Raw genomic sequence first — 20,462 nt, 5'->3', positions numbered from 1 at the left:
CCTCGCTTTCTACTCCAAACTAGAACGATACATTTGACACCAAGAACTGGGGGCAGTAAGAAATTCCACAGAGACTATCATTAAGAACTCTGTCCTGTGTTTTGCTGAGATACCCTCGTAGGTGAAGAACAGGGCCTGAGCTGCCAGCAGACCTGGATTCAAATCCTAGCTCTCTGCTAGCTGGGAGACAGTGAGCAAGATACTTAACTTCTGTGAATCTTGGTTTCCTCATTTGTAGCCACGGGGAAAAACAGAGTTTGGGTTGTGGGGAGGATTAAATGAGATCATGCCTGGCATGCTGCACCTCACGTTCAATGAGTTCTTACTGGCCAAAGAACTTCCAGGTGGGGGCAGAATTACTTGCCCCTCTCTTATTTGACAGCAACCCAATAAAAGACTAGAGCAAGAGCTGTGATAAGTAGCAAAGGCTGGTGGAGGGTGGTGATGAGAGATAAAGAGGAGTATTTTAATCAGCTTTTTTCATTAAGCTGTACAGCTGACCCTTGAACAACATGAGTTGGAACTGCATGTGTCCTCTTATATATGATTTTTTTCAATTAATATTTTGGAAAATTGGATATTTTCAACAATTTGAAAAAATGTTTTATTTCCTCTATAGAGTACTTTATTGTAAGAATACAGTATATAATACATATACATACAAAGTATGTGTTAATCGACTTTTGTTATCAGTAAGGCTTCAGGTCAACAGCAGGCTATTAGTCAAGCTTCTGGGGAGTCAAAAGTTCATGCGCAAAATTTTGGCTGTATCCTGGCACTCTTAACCCCTGTCATTATTCAAGAGTCAACTGTATTTCCCTCTCCCCACTGTAGAGGACAGCCAATAGCATGCTTGCCCAAGTCTGTTCTGAGCGTTTGGGTCCAATTTAGAATCACCTTAAGAACTGTTCCACTCCAAAATCAGGCACCCACTGAAGAAGCAGGAGCCCTGTCCAATGGAATCAAAGCAACGGGGGCACAGGAGCCCTGGCGGCCAGACCAGTGTGCTGGCGGTGTGTCTGTGACCTAAGAAGCAAGCGTCAGCCAGGCACAATTAGTGTGTCTTCTTAACTTTCCTTCTAAAATTATTTGAGGGGACTGTAGTTTTGCCTTGAGCAAAACCCCCTTAACAGCCAGTAATCTAAAAACAAACATTATTTTATTAGGTTACCCCAGAAGATGAAAGCAGAGTGTTCCATTTGGACTTTTTTTGGAGTCAATTAATGCATTAGCTAAAAGCAAACCCTTCTGTAAGAGAGTTCCCATTTTCCTCGGCAGCTTCTAAAGGAAAGCTTGCCACTGTGCTCCCGAGGACACACAGACATCAGGCAGTGAAGGGACAGAGGGAATGAGCTGTAAATCATTAATGTTCACTGATAAGAAAACTATTTTAATCATGTATCTCAGCCGTAAGGTTAACACTAATCTCAAAAGACAGGATATTTAAAAAGTCTTATTTTTAACAATGACCAGGACATTTGAATATCTTACAGTTATGTGACTGTTTCTGACTCAAAATACTACTTAAAACCAACTTTAAATAGCTGTAGTTGCTTTAGTAAAAGATGTATTTATGACTTCTAAAGTAAGTGACCAATACATAAGACTGAAGTTATTTTCAGTAATGGTTTTAACTCCAACAGCAGAATAGACATATAAAGCAGGAAAATGATTGAGATTGCTCATTGGAAGAAATATTCATATTTCTCAAAAATCCACCCACCCATCCTTCAAAATAATATCCAACTAATGACTAAGTTCCAGGCACCGCAGAATTAGCATCAGAGACATGGTCCCTACCCTCATGGAGCCCATTCTGGGCTTATAAAGTGAGGACTGCCAGTTTTAAAAGATAGAGGAGGCAATGCTGTGAGCTGCCTCTGACTTGAAAATGAAGCAGTGAACCCCCTGTGGTCTTCACAACACCAACTCTTGGGCGCGGTTGGGTTATTCCCAAAGGTAAAGCAAAAGGCTCACGCACACCCTCTGGCGGGCAGCACCATTTCTGGAAAGAACATCTCAGGGCTCTTAGCAGGGAACATATCTCTTGAAAATTTTTTGAAAAATCCACATCCTGAAAGCATTTGATTACTCTGAATTAAAAATGGGATTTTGCTCAGTGGCAAATATACAAATTCATCCCCACAAGTATGGCCTTTGCGGTAAAGGCCCATGATGACTTTCAGACTAAGAGGGTTTGTCTAGAAGGTTGATAAATGGGGCCACAAGACAGCATTCATTAAATTCCATCATTAGCGATTTCCCTCCCTCGATCTGAAGAATTTCGATGTGACTCGCTGAATACCTAACCAGAGGAGGTCACAAACAGTTTAAAGCACAATTTGTTCCCGTTTTTATTCCCTGCTCACTGAGTTAATGTGCAGTTAAATATTTCCAGAAGATTGTCAATATGTAAGCATCCTGAGGTTTACATAGGCCACACCATTAAATAACATATAAGCACAAAATTTTAAACATTGTTTTCCAGCAATGGTAAATATTTTAGCTAAGTGAAAACTGAAGCTTGAAATGCAATAAGCACTTAAATGACTCCTTTCTGTGCCAGAATTCTTATTTTCCCCTGTGCAACCCTGGCTGCTGGGATTAAGGCGACCCCAGGGAGCTCAGCAAATGGTTGCGGGTTATGAGGTGTAGCATGAGCTTGGCGACAGCATGCCACCCAGCCTCAAGAAACCCAGCCAGGACTGGAACCCAAGAATCAGTGTGTTCACTTTGAGGTCAGCTTCACATTTTTTCCCCTCCTTGAAAAAAAAAGCTGCTACAAAAATCAGGCCTCTCCCCCACCTCCCAAGCAATCACAAGGTAGACTCAGGGCAAAACTGACTCAGGGGGGCTGGCGGGCAGGGACAGGCTGGCCCCCTTGGGGGTGGGCAGGCAGCGTGTGGGGTCATACATCTTTCAGATCCTCAGCGTTAAGGGGGAAATGGCCGGTGCACGAACAGCAGCCACAGCGCTGCCAACGTATTGTGCTGTCACTTCAGGAACAAGGAAAACCCGGGGCAAATCTGACATGGTTTTCACCACATGTTGATCGCAGTCCTATTCAAGGATGTCACAGTTACGCCACCCACTGAGCGGAACTCAGATGGAAATTAGGCCTCCACAGTGTCTCAAGTCACTGCCTATCCCTCAGTAAAATAAGTCCAGGATTTTAAAGCAACATAGTCCTGTGGCCCTATGAGGTGTAGCAGGAGCTTTAGCTACTGGGCACCTCTGGGTTCTCATTTACGAAAGAGAATCATCCTTAGCCAAAGACAAGTCTAAGTGAAGCCAAGACCCTCCTCACCAAGTGCAACAGCTTTTAAAGAAGCAGGCAGGGCAATGATCCATTTCTGAGACATTGGTCAGTGTTAATAACATGAAAATTTGATCTTCTATAAAATTTCAAGCAAGTGAAGAAAAGGAACAGAGAAATTTATAGTCAGGGACTTTCCTCCATGTTCAATATGCCAAAGCTTGAATACTTTGTTTTGGTACCACCACCCAAATCTCTAAGACATATTTGGAATTTTGTGACTGGTCTTTGAGATCAAAATATGAAAATTTATCACTTCTCACATTGAGAGGGGTTGGAAGTCAGAAAAGATAGAGGGAGGCGTTTTCTCTTTGGTTTTGCCAAACTCAAACCTTGAAGGGAGCAACATATGTATTTGTCCTGTTTCTGGTAAGGATAACAGAGCTTTTGCTCACTTAAAAAAAAATTAGATTACACGCATGGGGTTGACTCTTTCCAACTTTGAATGTCAACCTGTTGACCTACAAGCAAGACAGAGACTGAAAAATGGAAGGGGACCTTTATGGAAGGAAATTTCAGAGACTCAGGAAGTTCAAACTGATTCTGATGCCTCTTTAGGAGCATGACTATAGTCTAAGAACTCCAAATTCTGTTCAAGACAGCTTCTTTCCCCAAATCATCATAATGCTGGTCAAATGTTATCAGATGTCAGATACATGGGATATGGTTTTGGCATGAGGCAGAGCCAGAGAAAAAAATAGAGTTGCCATTTCATGGCAGTGGACCAGTGTTCATGCCCAACTGAAACTTTGTATTACTTTCTCTCTCACTATAAAGAATTGCCCAGAGTGCGGAGGATGAAGAGAACAAACATATCCGCTTGCTAGGTTCCTGGCTTATCTAGGGCTAAATGTAGTTTCTCTTACCCTGAACATGGTGCACTGAAAATGAGGGTACACATTACCTTGGAAGACCACGAGACTATATCAATGCCAGTAGGAATAAAATCATCCTGCAATTGAAAACATACAGAGCCCAACAATGACAAGTATTATTGTCATTCACCATGGAACATACACAAGAGCAAACAATTCCATACCTTTAAAAATAGTTTATTTCCTTCTTCACAGACACATGAGCCGTCTGACCATTATTACACAAGACACCACATATTAAATGAAAACTGGTATTAGAATATATTTGTCTTACATGATTAAGTGGATTTTTAAAGGCAAGTGGGTGCCAATTATGGGAGACCGGAGGGGATTAAGGTAGGTACCAGTAACGGGGGGCATGCATTTTTCCACAGTGTTTATTGAGACAGGCAGTAACCAGCACATGTGCATCATATGAGCAGGTATCCAAAAGTAGCACTTCCAGGAGAGGTCTGTATCTCATGGTTTCTCTGTCTGTAGAATAAAATGCCAAAGGATTTCCCTCAAGTACAAAGACTTCTCTCTCGTAGTCTTGCTAACAGTAAAAGACTATGATTATTAAACATCTTCAATGTGGTTTTCATTACAAAAAAAGATGTTTCACATAAAAGCTTCATAATATAATCCAGAGACAGAATTAGTGCATGTTTAAAATCTGAAGCCAGGCTGGCTATTTCGGATAATGTTTTCCTTTCTTCCAGTGTTTCTTCTTATAAACATGCCCTCAGTTTCCTACCAGTTTAAACATTCCTGCAACATTTTGCTCTGAGCATCACGGCTGCCTTTCAGTAATCTCTCTGGAACTATAACCCTAATCTCAAGGAGAATCGCTCTAATTTCTATTCAGACTTGCTCCTTCCCCCAAATCTTGTTTATGTTGACCATCCCAGTAAATATCAGATACAAAGGTCTGTGAACATAGGCCCAAAGAATAATTATGAATTATTTCACAATGATCTTGTTAAAAAAACACACAGAAAATGAATGATTTCACCTTATGAAAAAGCCTTGATTTGAATTTACAGAAGAGATGGAAGTGAGAGGACTGAAGAACTGCTTTTGTTCGAGGTGGGGTGTTCTTTGCCGCAGTCACAGCAAAGCCACAGCGATGTCTGGGGCTGGTCCTCCTATCGGCCCCCACTGATGACCGCTGCCATGGAGGATGGCGGCTTGAAGAGAGGTAGGTAGAGTCCAAATTTGTTTTCAATCCCTGCAAATGTTGCAACTGCCAGTCTGTAGCCCCCGACGTGATCAGGATTGGGGGCAGGCAGTGTGATCCTGGATTTAGGAATTGGCTCTGATCCCATGGGTTTCCTAAGGAAGGAGAAAACAGAATCTGCGTTTTTATTTTTTTTAACTTGGTAAAACAGCATTCAAAGTGTTCAAATCTGGATCATGGTGAAGAGCTGTGTCTAATTCGAGTTAGCTGCACGTTCTCCTTTGAAATGAGTTTAGTAGCATGATTTCAGTGTTTTTCCTACATCTTTCGCGGTTCATCACAGGGACTATATGTTGTACCTTTCTCAGTGATGACTGAGTATCAGCTGACATTTGGTGGCAGATTTACCATGATACTTACACTCCCCCAAAATCAATGTAGAACCATTGCTGTAATAATTCATACGTCAGCAAAGTCACACCAAACTGGGGTGAGGATCGAAACACACGAGCTTTGAAAAAAATAGGGAAATGACAGATAGAATTAGATTTTTTTATTTTTTACCTGATACCAATGGCTTAGTCAAGAACAAACTATTTCCATACCAGCCGCTCCTTTCCACAAAGCTTTTGGTCCTTCTTCCCGCAGGATCTTCCTAAAGCAGTCTATCACTCCGCTGTAAGTGGTCTGGCCGGCCCGGGCGGCCACCTGCAACCGCGTCTTGATAACATCAGCAGGGGTCACTAAGGATGCCGCGGGCATACCTGCAGCAAACACAACGCGTCGCAGTCTGTTCACATTCTCACTATATAAAAATAACTGTGCTTTCAACTGATGGCTGTGGAAAGAAAGTGAAGCATCTGATGAAATCAAAGGCCTCTTTCACTGTCCTCTCCGGGGAGCCCCGCCACAACTATCTCGTGTGCAGCGAAGGAGGCTAGACATACCCACACACACTCACCGCCCCTTCTCCAAGTTATCCGCCTACATCTGTTACATTTATATTCTTAGCTGGTACTGAGGAATTATTTATCAATGACACTACTTTAAGTGGTGAGTGGTTCAGAACCAATGGAGAAGGTCTTTTTTTTTTTTTTTTTGCTTTCCCACTGAAATCAGAAAAGCGAAAAGTTATTTGGTTCGATTTTTCAGAGGTGAAGCTTATTATGCGTTTCCTCTTCGTGCTTTTCTGTGACTGCTGGCAGGCACAGGAGGTGCCTCCTCTCACACTTTCGACCACCTGATCCTCCAAACCCGGACTTTCCAGTTACACCAGAGAAAGACCTGACTGAGTGCTGACCAAGCATTCTGTGAGTGCGTGTGTGCGTGCGTGTGTGTGCTGGGGGTGGCGGTGGGGGTGGCCAGCTGAGGAGGCTCCCACAGGTAACACTGTAGGGCTCCTTTCTCCTATGACTGACATCTCCAGAGAAAATGTTTGACAGAAAGCTTGAAATTTATACTGGCTGATAATCAATAAAAAAGAACAACAACAAAACCCTCCCAGAATTACCAATGGGAAATTTTTCTACAGTCATTTTATCCAAAATGGGGCAGTCCATGTTTAGATTTTTTAAAAGCGAGACTGTGCTCAGAAGACACTGTCTCTTATGGTTTTATTACTTTTCCATTATGAACCTATTCCAAACCAAATTGGTCAAATGCAGATGCATAAATCTCCTTTGCTTTTTTTAAGGCTTAATAATTCTGTAAGAATTTCTGTCCAAACCAACGTGGTCTGGCTCACAACTACATCGCATCCTTCTAACAGACAGCTTTAAAGTTACACTGTGTGCGTGTGTGTCTGGGAAAATCTGCATAGTACGCGTTTGGATTTATAGTCCTAAGATGTGTCTCTTCCTCTTCCATCTCTACTGAGCTCCTAAACATTCATCTTAAGTAACCATTTTTGTACAATGCATCACATTTTTGCATGTGAAAAAGCTCACTTTATATCCACTGTTTCACTGGATAAATCACCCTGGATTTCCTATTAGCCTGGAGGAATTGTTTTAACCGCGCCAGGAATTTATTCTCCAACATAATGGAAGGAAACAAGAAAAATGCTTAGAAACCCACTGTGTTCACACCACCAATTTCATTTTACTTCCTGGTTTAGAAAAAGGTCGGCAAGGCTGTCTGGTTTTAGATACGCAGTAAAATCCTCCTTACAGCAGTGAGCAGGCATGTCAGAGTGTGAATGTGAATGACACAAGCAGTAAAATGGGCAGAAAGTCTACTTGTTTTCATAAATAGTTCCTGGTTACAGAAAAAAAGGGAAGTATTGGGGGGTAGGCAGGGAAGAATGACAGTGATTAGTGAAATAAAAACACGAAAGGAATGAGTGAAGGTGTTTAGTAAGTTGCCTGGCAAAACTCTTTGGTGTGTTTGTGCATGTGTATGTGTGTGTGGCAGGGGCTGGCAGTAAGTAGGGGAGGCTGCACAGGACCTTCATCCTCTCCAGCCCCAGCTCCCATCCTTCCTGGGTGGATAGTGGCAAGGGCCTAGGAGGAAATGTGGGTGTCTCTGCGGACAGGGGATTTCTGGTGCAGAGATTTACTAAATCAACCCGGACAACTGCAGCAGGCCACTCCACACCAAGGCCGGGAAAGCAGGCTCTACCAGGAAGAGCTTGGCCACCGGAGAGGTGCTGTTTTTCAGACCAGGGTTGTCAAAGACTGAGCGAACTTGCTTGGTCTCCCCCAAGTTTCCAAAAAGCGAAGGGAACACTGATTAAGAAGTCAGGTTATGCTTCAGTGATAAGACAAATGACGAGGCCTTGAGGGCACCACTTCCTCTGTGGCAGGAACAACTTCAAGTGCTCTCCAGCCAATAAAAAATTGTAATAACTCTTTAAGGGGGCCCAGAGTAGAAATTCATTTACAACACAGAGAAAGCATGACTTGCAAAATATAATTTTAGGGTGAGTCATCCTTGATTTTCTTAAATATCCCACTATATTTAGTATTTGTAAAGAAGGTGCTTCTTTCTCTGGGGATAAAAAGTTAGTATCTCTTTATTTGGGATCAAGCTTTAGAGTTTTACAAATCCCTTTGCATCTTTACCTGTATTATTTAGTTGATGGATCAGCTCCTAAGAGAAGTATAAAGATCCTCACTTGTAATGAGAAAATACCATGTTCTTGTCAGACTTTTAGATTTAGGTTTTATAAGGCAATATTATATTGATGATACATGGACGATGATGCCAATAGGCTGTGAAAGGATTTCAAGCTAAAATAGAACAGGAGGATATGAAGTAGAGATTCTCACACAAGCACCCTCAGAAGAATGGAACTGCAGAACTGAGAAACTGATTCCCCATGTATGTCTCGCTTACACAAGGCAGAGACTTACCTCCTGACCAAAGAACTTCCCACAAAAATCTCTCCTCATCCTCAAGCCAGTGAACTTGCTGCCTGGACTCTGGCTGTGCTTCCTTCTCTTTGCACCCCTTGCCGATAAATACAGTCTGTCCCAAAACCTCACTGGACCCACCTGTAGCTTAGGACAGCATGTGTTTCCCTATACTGCAATTCCTCTAATAAACTCGGTATCTGGTAATTTGAGATGACCTCTTTACCTCTTTATTTATTTGATGATACTTAGTGAATTTTATTTTTTACAAGTGTAAAACATGCCACTCTGCTTCCAAAAGCCACTTTCAAACCCTGAATTTCACTTGGCCTGCCAGTAATCTTGCTGGATGTGCTTACTGTTGGTAATTGCCTCGTACATATTCTTCAGTCTAGTTTCTTTTTTGATTTTCCCTTGTTACTGTTTTCACAAACCTCAGGTAGTTTCACACCTCATCTAATAGGACTGGTTTTTATCAGAGGCATTGAATCCATTCAATTGTGGTTATCAGACTGATTTCTGCAATCCTATATTACGGTTTTCATTTTCTCTGCTTCTAGTTGTTTCCCTTTTGATCTCTACCTTTTTGACTGATTTACTTAAATACTGTGCATTTGTAATATAAGTATAATACTTAAAGTGCATATAATTAATGAGCATTTACATCCTTCACAAGTGAGGTGAGGACTTCCACACACTTTGACTTTTGTTCTTTAACTGTCTTCCAACAACTGTTCTTGTATAAAAATACACATACTGAAGTCAGCAGTTATTTAGACCTACTCTTAACTTTTACTGGCTTGGTTTTGTATATACCAAATTTTCTTCTTTCTTAAACTCACTTCAGAGAAGTCTGTAAGGCGTAGCCTTTGAGTTCTGCCACAGGAGAAGTGAACTTAGATTTGCCCTACCTCTACCGCCTATGCCTGGGAATGCAACCCAAGGTCAAGACATCTTCTCCTTGACATTTTGAAGGTCATCTAATATTTCAGATGAGAAGTCAACTCCTATTTCTGATTTGTTTTCTGTCCTTCTTTCCTTATTACTTCTCCCCAGGGATCCCCTATTAAACAGATGTTAGACCTCCTGGATTCATCCCGACCAAGTCTCCTAAACTTTCTCTCATTTTTCAACTCTGTATTTTTGCTCTATATTGTAGAGTTGTTTTTTCTTTGCATGACTTTATTTTCCAGATGTCTAATTTGGGCTTTGATCATATCCATTCCATCACTGAGACCATTCATGGATTTTTAATTTTGGCAATCCTTTTATTAATTTTCAAGAAAGCTTCCTTACTGATTATTCCTTTATTTCTGAGGACCCTAATTATAGTTCTTAAAAGCTCTCTTCTGTTCCCTAAATTACTTGTTTTCTCTGTAATTCTTCTGTTTACTTACCTTGTTGTTCCTTCTTGTCTGAGGACCTCTGGCTGTCTATTGATATTCAAGTTCAAAGGCTAGACTGATTAGTGTTATGCAGAGCTTGACCTTAGCCTGAGTCAGTTCTCCTAAACGGGAGGATCATCTATGGGCTTTGTGAATGGGGGGAATGCCTGTTAACTGGGTGCAAGGGGCTAAGGTGGGGGAACCATCCAAGTCATTGATACATGGAGAGCTTCACCCTGGAAGCAGAATAAATTATTTTATACTCTTCCTGGGAAGAGCTGCCATTAGTTTATTTTCTGCACCTGTGGTTATCTCAATTATGTCTTGCCCTGCTTTCTTATAGTTCTGTTAAGGGCAAGTGGTCCCTTTCTTTAGATTACAGCTCTCAGCTTTAGCTTGGATTCAAGTGTTGCCTGAAGCTCCACATAAAAAAGAGGAAAGAGAACCAAGCCCACCTTTCAGTCAGGAATGCAGTTCTTTAACTCTTAATGATTTACCCTAACCACGCCCCCCTCCCCCATGCCCCAGGCATTCTATTGTTCACTCAGATTAAAATTCTCTGGTTCTGCTCTTACACTGAGAGGAGTTTTTCCTGCAAGTGCTCTGGACTGTGCACCTTTCCGTTCAGTTTCAGAGTCAATCTGGTTCTGTTTCCTGCCTTCTGAGGGCTGGGGCTAATATTTTCTAGTACTGAAGAGGTGTTTTTAAGATGTATCTTCTGACATTTTAAGGTATCTGGGAGCAGAGGTGAGATGCATGGATATGCTTCATTTATGACTTTGAGTCAAAGTCATTACTTTTTTTAAAGGATCTAAGAATTGCTGTTAAATTATCTTAAGATTTATGTCCACATATGTAATTAATTCCTTGTTTCAATAGTACTTCTCTAGTAATTTAATTCTAATATGTTTGCGAAAACATCATGATAGTCACAAACATATAACACTTCCATATCTGTGTATTCAACAGCTTTTAAAGAGTATTTCTGAATTACAACTTAGTCTAAACTAATTAATTCAAAGACAAGATGACTTTTACTACTAGTCTGACTTGTTCCTGTATCTCATCAGTCTGATAATTAAAATCCCCTGGTATCTTAGAGCACTCTATAAAATTTGAGAAGTACTGCATGTCCTTTACTTGATATTATCCATAAAATCCATAACGAAAATGCCTTTCATTACTCTAAAAGCAGCATGTTCATTACAGGGAATTAGAACTTGCCTTCTCAATTTCAAGCTCCCCTTAGCTCTCGTCTTCTGACATACTGAGGTACCTTGGCTGCTAAACACAAATTCAAGCATCAGTCTTACTCTGCCCTGTGAAATAATGGAGTAGATTCCCCAGTATTTAAAGATATTCCCAGTTTATAACTAGACACATAAACCTAAAAAAAACTTAAATATTCTATAGGCTCTGAGGTACCAACAACCACCCTCTGTTAAACTATTACTAAAGCAATTTAACTTCAAGTTGAATCAAATATTTGGAAAAAAGTAAGACTGTACTTACTGAATAACTGAAATAACCATCAAAACACAGAAAGCATGATCCATCTTAGTCCCAGGCCCATCTTATTTATAATTGTTCAGCAAAAATATATGAATTCTGAATAGGAGGTCAATTTAAATATAAAATATAAAAATTATACGTATATAATAACATACTTTTTATGTACAAAAACATTTTCTATAAGATAAAATTTATAAAAATAGTCATGTGACATTTCTGTTTTATAATAAGTAAGTCAGTGGTCAACTACTATTTATACAGCTTATTTTGAGATAAGCTTTCCTCCTTTCCCCTAATGACAGCAAAGATGACTTTGGCCCTGGGATACCCTTCCTGGGATTCCACACACACTCCATCAGTGTCCCCTCTCCCGAGGAAATGCCTTTGGTTTCACTGGTATCCACAAAAAAGAATGTAGGGTCCTCATCTGTCTTTTACCCACCAGCCATGCAGATGTGCATTTTGGGCTTGCTGCCCTTTTTGACGAGGCTGCTCTGGGCACCGTCTGGACCAAGTCTTCCTGCTCTGCAACACTGAATTCAGTGCTCTGGTGGAGCACGCCAGCAAGGTTCTGCACTGTGCAGCTGGGCACACTGCCCCCTCCTATGATGTCTGTTAACTGCTTATCACTGCATATAGATTTTTCTGTTCTTCCTATAGCCAAATACACTACTAATCTTTCTTATTCATTATGATAGACTTTTAGGAATTTTTATTTGGATTTGCAGTTGAACGATCATTTGCAAATAATGGTTAAGCTTCATTTCCTCTTTTCTAATATTTATGTCTCACTTCTTTTTCTTATTTTGCGACATTGATTGGAACCTCCAAAATAAGGGTGAAAAAATAAGGATCATAGAGACATCCTTATCTTCTCCCTAACTTTAATGAGAATGGCAGTTGTGACATTTGCCACTGGCTACTGGTATCTCTTATTAATAAAGTAGCTTATTTCTCATTCAGTTTATACAGATTTGTGGAACACAAAAGACTGTCAATCTTTGTAGCTGATCTGTTCTTTGAAGGAAAAAAACAGTGAAAGTCTGTCCTCTATTTCTCCATCCTACAAGGGGAAGATGGACAATAAAATGAAAATAAGTGTTCTTTCTATAGTAAGTGTGGCAGCTAACTCCCAAATGGCCCTCAATGATGTTCACCTCTTGGGAGTCACACCTCTGCCTCTGTATCCTTTCCTTGCACATTGCATAGGGCTCATCATGTAACCAATAGGACAGTGTAGAAATGAAGGACTGTGGCTTCCAAGGATGGTCATAAAAGACATCATAGCTTTTGCTTTGGTTTCTCCCCCCCTTCCTCCACCTCTGTGCCTCCCTGATCTTGCTGCTGTGTCAGCTGCCATGTCATAAGGACAGCCAAGGCGACCTGTGGAGAGGCCGTGTGCCAAGGGACTGAGGCCTCCTGTCAAGGCCATGTAATGGAGCCCTCTCAAAAGTGGGTCCTCCAATGCTAGTCAAGGCTCCTAGAGCCCTGAGTGATGTCTAGACAGCAACTTCATGGCAGACCTGAGCTGGAGGCATTCAGAAAAACGGCTCCCAGTCCTCAGAAACTGATAGATAATACATGTTTGCTGTTTTAAGCTGATAAATTTTTGGGTAAATGTCATGCAACAACAGATAACTAATATAGAAAGTACCTGGAAAACAACTCTGAAAGATAACATGATGGCTACAGGGCTAAAATAACAGCAGCTGGGGGATGTAAACTAGCTCAAACTTTCAAGGTACTTTCTTAGATCTTTTTATCTATTTATACCTATTCATCTATAATAATCTTGTGAGATTAAGAACTATTTTAACCCCATGTACAGCTGAAGAAACAAGCAGAGAGGGATTAAATTAACTCTTGCAGATCACACAGTTCTAAGTGGGGAAACTGCAGTTTGAACCTGTGTAGTCTGATCCCACAGCACATGCCATTAACCATTTTGCTGTGATGGCTAACCATGCTTCAGGTGTGATATTAAGTGAAAACCACATATCTATAATGTTATCACAACTCGGTTAAAAACCACTCAAGAGGAAAAATAATTAGCAAAACTGTTAGTGATTATCTTAGAGTCATGGAATAATGGATAGTGTATTCTTATTTACCTTTTCTGGTACTTTTCAAATATTTTACAATGAGAAGTATTATTTTCATAATCATAATAGAAAAAAAGGTAAAAAAAACAGAAGGAAGAAAATAAACCTTCAAAGAGGAAAAAACCCACTGGTAATTTCTGCAGCTCTGGTAGCACTGGATTGCTTAGGAAACTCCTACCCAGAGATGAAACCGCTTCTGGGTAGTTATCTTCTCCAAGGGAAGAGTTAAAGGTGATATTTTTGTGGTGTGAAGAAAACAAGGCTTGGAGAGAGTCCTAGACTTTGATCTAAGCTCTAATACTTATCTTCTGATTTCACCATTGATTTCTGGAGTAATTTACAGATTCTCTTGGATTCAGTGTAAGACTGGCTAACATTTGTTGAGTATTTACCATATGCTAGGCACTTTGCTAAGTCCTTCACATGGGCACTCTCCCTGGAGCCACATGTGCATGCTCTGCAGGAGGTACAATTATCACTGTCTCCATTTATAGCAGAGGACACCTCGCTTAGGGAAGGTAAGGAAGTTGCCCCAGGTCCTGCACTATGAAGTAGTATGTTAATTCTTCCCAGTAGGTCCCACCTTACTTCAAGTACCTAATTTGAAATAAATTATACTGTAACTTTATGGTTCAAGAAATATTATTATGTACACATGTGTAAATTACATATAAGAGACACAGTGAGTTAATGGCTGTGGATAAAATGAGAGTTTCCGTGGCCAGGATTCTCACCTGGCCCTGGTTGTCTAGCTCACTGCACACCTGTGGGCAATACATGGCTTTTGACTCTATATAAAGAGCTCCGACCAGTGCTCTGGGCACAACATGATGGCACGGCTGCAAGGCTGCAGGAGAGCAGAGCAGAGGCTGGAGTGGTGGCAGCGACAAGGACAGAGGCCCAGAGGACGGCTGTGCGGGACGACTGTGCAGAGAGGCCCAGAGGATGGCTGTGCGAACAGAGGGGCCCAGAGGACAGCTGTGCAGACAGAAGGGCCCAGAGGCAGAGATCGCCTTGCTGCCTGCAGACTCGCTCTGAGTCAACAGGATTTTAGTGACTGACCTGCCACCTGGAAATAAAGTTGGGTATAACTGTTTCACCCCAAGAACATTTTGCTGTCGATTTCTTTAGTCACACTGAATCCATAGCGAACTTGCCCAGGGCTGAAACCCATTGGCAAGACAATGGCCAAGTTGTGATTAAAACTAGAAATGCTATATTCTAGTCTTGAAATGATTTCTTGGTACAGTTAGAGTGATCTCACGTAGCCAGCGCCCCTGAGCAGCCAGGGAAAGACAGCCCTGCCTCCTACACCAACATCACTGCCCTAGAAGAACAAGGATTAACTAAGAATTAAGGAGGAGCTTCGTGAGTTCTCGCTGCCAGGGGCTCCCAGGCTACAGGCAGCATGCAGGGCCTACAGGACAGCAAATGACTTCTCAAAGCAGAAGTGTGCTCTCAGGAGGCTTAAACTATCTATCTGCTGAAAACAACACCTGGATCAAAAATGTTTGGGTCCAGGCATCCCCTGACTGCCTTAGGGTTTGTAAACTCATTAAATATTTGTCACCACCTGGAGAGCTAATCCAGATTGTTCCAGCTTTTAGTGTCTCTGGACAAAGAGGGGCATGAAGGAGTGAACTGATTTCTGCTGTGGCTATAATCAAATTTCCTCTAGGAATTTACATTAGGATGTAGATTCCAACCTCTGTATCTTCTTTTCTATTGATACTTTCACTGTAGCACTGAAGAAACTTAAGACAGTCACTTATCTCTGGGATTCAATTAACACACGTACCCTATCCCTATAACCTTGCACAGCTGGAGGAATCGATTATCTAATCGGCCTAAGTTGTTTCTGGTTCTACTACATTTCTTTTATCTCAATGATAATAACTATTGCTTAAATTCTGGATGAGTTTTTATGTACTACTTTGGGTGGACACCTTTAAGTTAAAAGAATTCAAATTTTTAAAAACTTCTAGCTGAACAGTTATCACTCTTATGCTAGGAAGTCAAACTACTGAAATCATAATGGAACTTGAACTGTAGTCCAATACCACAAAATGCGCCAAATTTTAATGAGCTTTCCCTGTAGTTAAAAAAATGAAGCTTGTCTAATCATCTAGTCTACCAGAAGATTACTTTCTTTTCCTTTCCTTTCAGTAGCTATTCGAAGCAATCTAGAGCCATCTCGTATGTACCCAGTCAAGAGGTACAAGCAAAAAATTCCAGTGACCTGGGGGTGGAGGAGCAGAGCTGTGTGGGACACACTCACCAGCCACCGCTCCGGCTAACAGCAGGCTTCCAGGGCTGATCTGCCCATCTTCATTTGCAAGGGAAGCCTTCACATGAGCATAGCAAGGGAAGTAGATGGCCGAGAAAGGAATGTCCCGCAGAAAGCATGCTTTGGCACCCTGTATGTTTGAAAAGGAAGAAAAACCACATGAAACACATATCCCATTGAGAAGATCAAGCTTCTTTGGAACTTACTTCGGAACAAAATATTCCTGGAGAAGACCAAATTTGTGCTCACAAGTTGAAAGGGGAACAGGAAAAAAAAAAACAAAACTCTGCAAGTAACATATCTGAATTTTGTTTTTAAAGATACAGCTGATTTTATTGTGTGGTGTGAGGACAATGGGGCAATTCTCATTTACTCTAACGGTTCAATTAGAACATTTTTGGAACTCTGCCTGCAACACCCTTTTCAATCCCTACTGATAGTTAGGTCACATTGTATTAGGTCACATTGTAAGAAAGGGTTCTAAGAGGATGGGCAGCAACCACCAAGTCTCTTTGTTTATACTCTAGGAAGTAGACAAATTACACAGGTGGCAGGGGAAGGGGTTTGTTTTTCATACTGTTTGAGACTCTGATGAAAGTGTTGGACTCCTTCCCAGAAAAAAATTATACATACGTAAAAAATTACATACCTTTGGCAAGGGGTTCATGGATCCCCTAATTTATTCTGATATATACCCTGACCACCCCAGGGTTTATGAAACATTGACAAATGCCTGTGCTAAAGCTGAAAATATTTACAATAATTCCTACACATTTAAGAGCTGTTTGTAGAACAATCAGCAGCTAGAACAAAGTCTTCACCAAATTATTTCTGGTGCTGAAACAATGCTGTGGGGAGGCCCTGAGAATTGATGTGTACCCAGAAATATGATACAACATTCTAATGAAAACAAAAGAGAAATATTGCATTTTAGGCTGGCTAAATGGGAAGGAAGTCACCCTTTTTAACACTTAATGATTTAGTACCACTCTTCTAGCAGATTTCTAATACCTAAAACTTTCCACCGAATACAGAGATCCTTCAAAGAAAATAATGAATCCATCCAGATTCAACAGATCTAGCTGAACCCAGTGACATTTACCCAAGGTCTAGTGATGTTGGATCTTGGGCATTTTTGCCTGATCCTAGGCTCCAATTTGTCAAAGCTTCTGAACACTACACATCTGTGACCACAGGCTTTGCTTATCTGACACCCACGTGTTACTCTTGACTCAAACTGAGCTGGTGGGTAATAATACCCCTTAGTCTTTTTCATATGAACTGCCATTAACCTAGCTCTACAATAACTTACTGGCCGCCTTAAACAAGGAACATAAGCAGTACTTTTGTGTTTCAGTCTATTAAATGTCATCCTAGTTTGGCCCATCCTTCCAATCAGAACAAATGCTTGGACTCTGGATTCTGTCATGTTGACTATTCCTATGTCAGCCCGCCCACAGATGTTTAAGATGCCTTTGTCCATTTTGTACAGATATCCAAAAAGAAGATAGAGCCACATCCATTCTGCTAGTTAGCCCACACTTCTGTGCCCTTTCTCCCCCAAAACTGTTAAATGCCTAACTGAAAAGAACCACAAGCCCACCATATGAGAATTCCTCATTTTATCTATGTGCGAACTGATGCCCAGCACAGTCAGTCAATCAACTGCACATTTATTAATGACCACTGGTTGGCTTGCTCAGGGTACCCCCGTGAAGGCAGTGCCAAAAACAGGTCCAAAGCTCAGGATACCCCAGCCCTTTCCCCTCCCCCAGCTTTTCAAGGGGGAAAAACCACAGCACAGTCCCAATAGCCTTGTGTAGCATCCAATCCTTTCCTTAGGATTAGTTTTTTTTTTTTTTTAATTGTAATCCAGGTAGTTACTGTGTAAAGGCTAACACTGTCACCATTTGTTTCTCTATTTTCACTTCCTTTTCCTTTTCCTTATTTTGCCTCCAAACCCCTCTATTCTGCTACTTGCCCATATGCCTAGAAGATAGTCAAATTACATGCCAAAAAACTTACCCAGACTAAGATCAGTTAAATCTTCTTCCCTCCTGGCTCCCTCAGTACAGTAATAAACATTGCTGTATTACTGACTTGCTGAAACAAATCACTTTGGAGTCATTCTTTTAGGCCGATTCAATTCCTTTTCCCACAAATCTTGTTCTTTACTAAATCTATTAGTTTTTACTTTTAATCTCACCTCCCACATCTTTGTATCTTAGAACCATACTTCAGTCTGTATGCTCTGCTCATTTTTTTTGCTAGTAATATTTTCCCTACAGAATGTTTTTCCCCGATTATAAAATATTAAGTGTTTATCACAGATAATACAGAAAAATATTAAAAGTTTAAATTGCTCTTAATTTTCCCCAGCCAGAAATAACCACTGCAACTGCCGTATGTGTTTGGAGCATTTCCTTCAGCAGGAATACTGACAATTATTTCACCGTTGGGACCATGCTTCTCTGGGTCTGAGATGTGCCTTTGCCTCTCCTTAAATTCATGGTGTGTGGTTTTGTGGCGTTTCTGTGGGGGCTGGAGAGGGAGGCACAGTATGGTCTAATGTCTCTGTCAACCCTCAGCCATACTGCCTATATTTCCTTTCTATTTGTTTCGAACACTCTACAGCCACCTGTGGTCTTGGCTCTCCAGTGGGTTAGGCCTGGTATTCTCACCTTTCTCAGAGCTTTGTAATGACATCACTTTCCCATTTTTCCTCCCCTTGGTCGGCCTGATTCCTCTCAGGTACAGCTACTCAATGCTCTATTCATCTGGTCAATCAAGGTACACCTATCACTCTGCATCTTCTTTGATGATCGCTAAGCTAGGAACGTCAACTTCTTAAATACCACCTCATTCATTTAACCCCAAATACCACTCTTTTCACCGAGGATCCTTTAACTGTAAGACAGACAGGGAGTGAATTCTACACGGCTCCACATTGTCTACACTTTCTCAATGCGGTTCTGAGTTTTCTTCATGCTCTTACACTGGCGTATGTAGATGCTGCCTATTTCAAAGGTAAGTAATCAGGGGCCAGGAAGTACAGTCTGATTTAACTTAGAAAACAGTCAGCAAAATCTCTGGCTGTCCCTTGGGGCCTAATACATGTTCCTGAAGGCACTGATTTGGCTTTGCCAACTCTTACAGAAAAAAAACACAACTGAAAGAGAAATGAGAGGCTTTGGGGGATATTGTCATTTCTGCAAGGAAACTCATTCCTTGGAAAAATGTATTAGAAACCAAAACCAAGCTTTTAGTTTTTCAAAGAAATAAACGTAATTTGCTGGGGATACAACAGAGCTTAGGAGGATGTAGTTGATAGTTTTGTAAATAAGGAGAGAACCACAACAATTACTCCTATGTAGCTTCAATAAGATCAGAAGGCCTTGGGAAGACATTATCTGAAATTAGAAACACCCTGGGCCACCAGAGGAGGAGGAAGGCCATGCGGAGCAGCTGCTGGGTTTTCCTGAGGAGCGCCCCCTCCTTTCCTGAAATTGTGACCATAAATCATGTCTCACTGTGAGAACAAGCGCCCTGTAAGGGGGTGATATGCTTTCAGAGATGTGAAAACAGCTCCAGGTGACTGAGGAGAAAAATGGCTTTACCAAAATACAAATAAAAAAGAACAAATCTAAGGAAAATGCAGAAGTTCACTGTGAAACACTAAAGGAAATGTGGTTAGGAATATGTTGCATTTTTCCTACCGGGGATTAGACAGTGTGGTCAAATAATTTATGTACACTACAGCAAATGTTAGACTAGGTAAGCGATTCTTAGGTTTCTGAATCCTTGAGGAAAAAAGGAAGGAAGGAAATCAAGGAAGAAAGATAACTTGTGGAACAGCCTCAGCAAGGAAACCATTTGAAAACTCAAATTTCCACTGACTGAGGTATGACAGACCTCTGGTACAACCCTCCCCTCTGTGGTTGGGTAGCAGTGTGATAAGCAATGGGAGACAGCGACTGAATCTTCCTTGTCTCTCAAAAATGCCAAAACAAAGGTTGCCTTCTTAGGGGTGGGGTGGGGACCAGCACTTTAGGAATAAATATGTAAGAACCGTGAAAGTTCATGTCAAGGGCCAGCTGTGGTACGAATACGACAGATGGTGGTGAGGAGGTCTGTGCCTCCCTCCGTCTCTGGAGCTTGCCCGCTTCCACTGCCCAGCACCCCAGCACCTGCTGAGGCATCTCCCTGCAGCAAATCACTCTCCTAACTCATCCCCACCCCCACCTCTCTTACACCCCAGGCATCAAAGCTCAATTCCTAAGGAAGGCCAACTTTGCAAAAGGTTGGAGAAAAAGACTTATTAAATTTCCCTGGCCTCCTTTCCCCACCACTTCCTTCAGGTCTAAGGCACAAAGGCAGGTGCCAATTTGTAAGGCTGCCCCAGGCAACACCTGACCTCCTGCTCAGCACAATGAAAGGGAAGCAGGATGTGAAAGGGCTTTTCAAGTTCCAACA

At 41.4% G+C, this 20,462-nt stretch overlaps 1 protein-coding gene across 5 annotated transcripts in view; it reads right to left on the bottom strand.

The window, feature by feature from the left end:
• Positions 1-4,352: 4,352 nt before the first annotated feature.
• The window catches only part of SLC25A13 (solute carrier family 25 member 13), a 177,108-nt gene continuing 160,998 nt past the window's right edge, over positions 4,353-20,462 (bottom strand). For all 5 annotated transcript variants that reach the window (XM_017676680.3, XM_073238804.1, XM_017676681.3 and 2 more), the window contains 4 exons: positions 15,981-16,119; positions 5,956-6,114; positions 5,771-5,861; positions 4,353-5,505 (listed from right to left, as the gene is read on the bottom strand). In XM_017676680.3, coding sequence (XP_017532169.2) covers positions 5,319-5,505; positions 5,771-5,861; positions 5,956-6,114; positions 15,981-16,119 — 576 coding nt within the window. In that variant the 3' untranslated portion in view covers positions 4,353-5,318. The remainder of the gene's footprint in view (positions 5,506-5,770; positions 5,862-5,955; positions 6,115-15,980; positions 16,120-20,462) is intronic.

This window comes from Manis javanica, chromosome 6, assembly GCF_040802235.1.
Source record: "Manis javanica isolate MJ-LG chromosome 6, MJ_LKY, whole genome shotgun sequence".
In the NCBI taxonomy this organism is placed as follows: domain Eukaryota; kingdom Metazoa; phylum Chordata; class Mammalia; order Pholidota; family Manidae; genus Manis; species Manis javanica.
The sequence above is the reverse complement of the archived record's forward strand: the minus strand, read 5'-3'. Positions and strand labels throughout refer to the sequence as shown.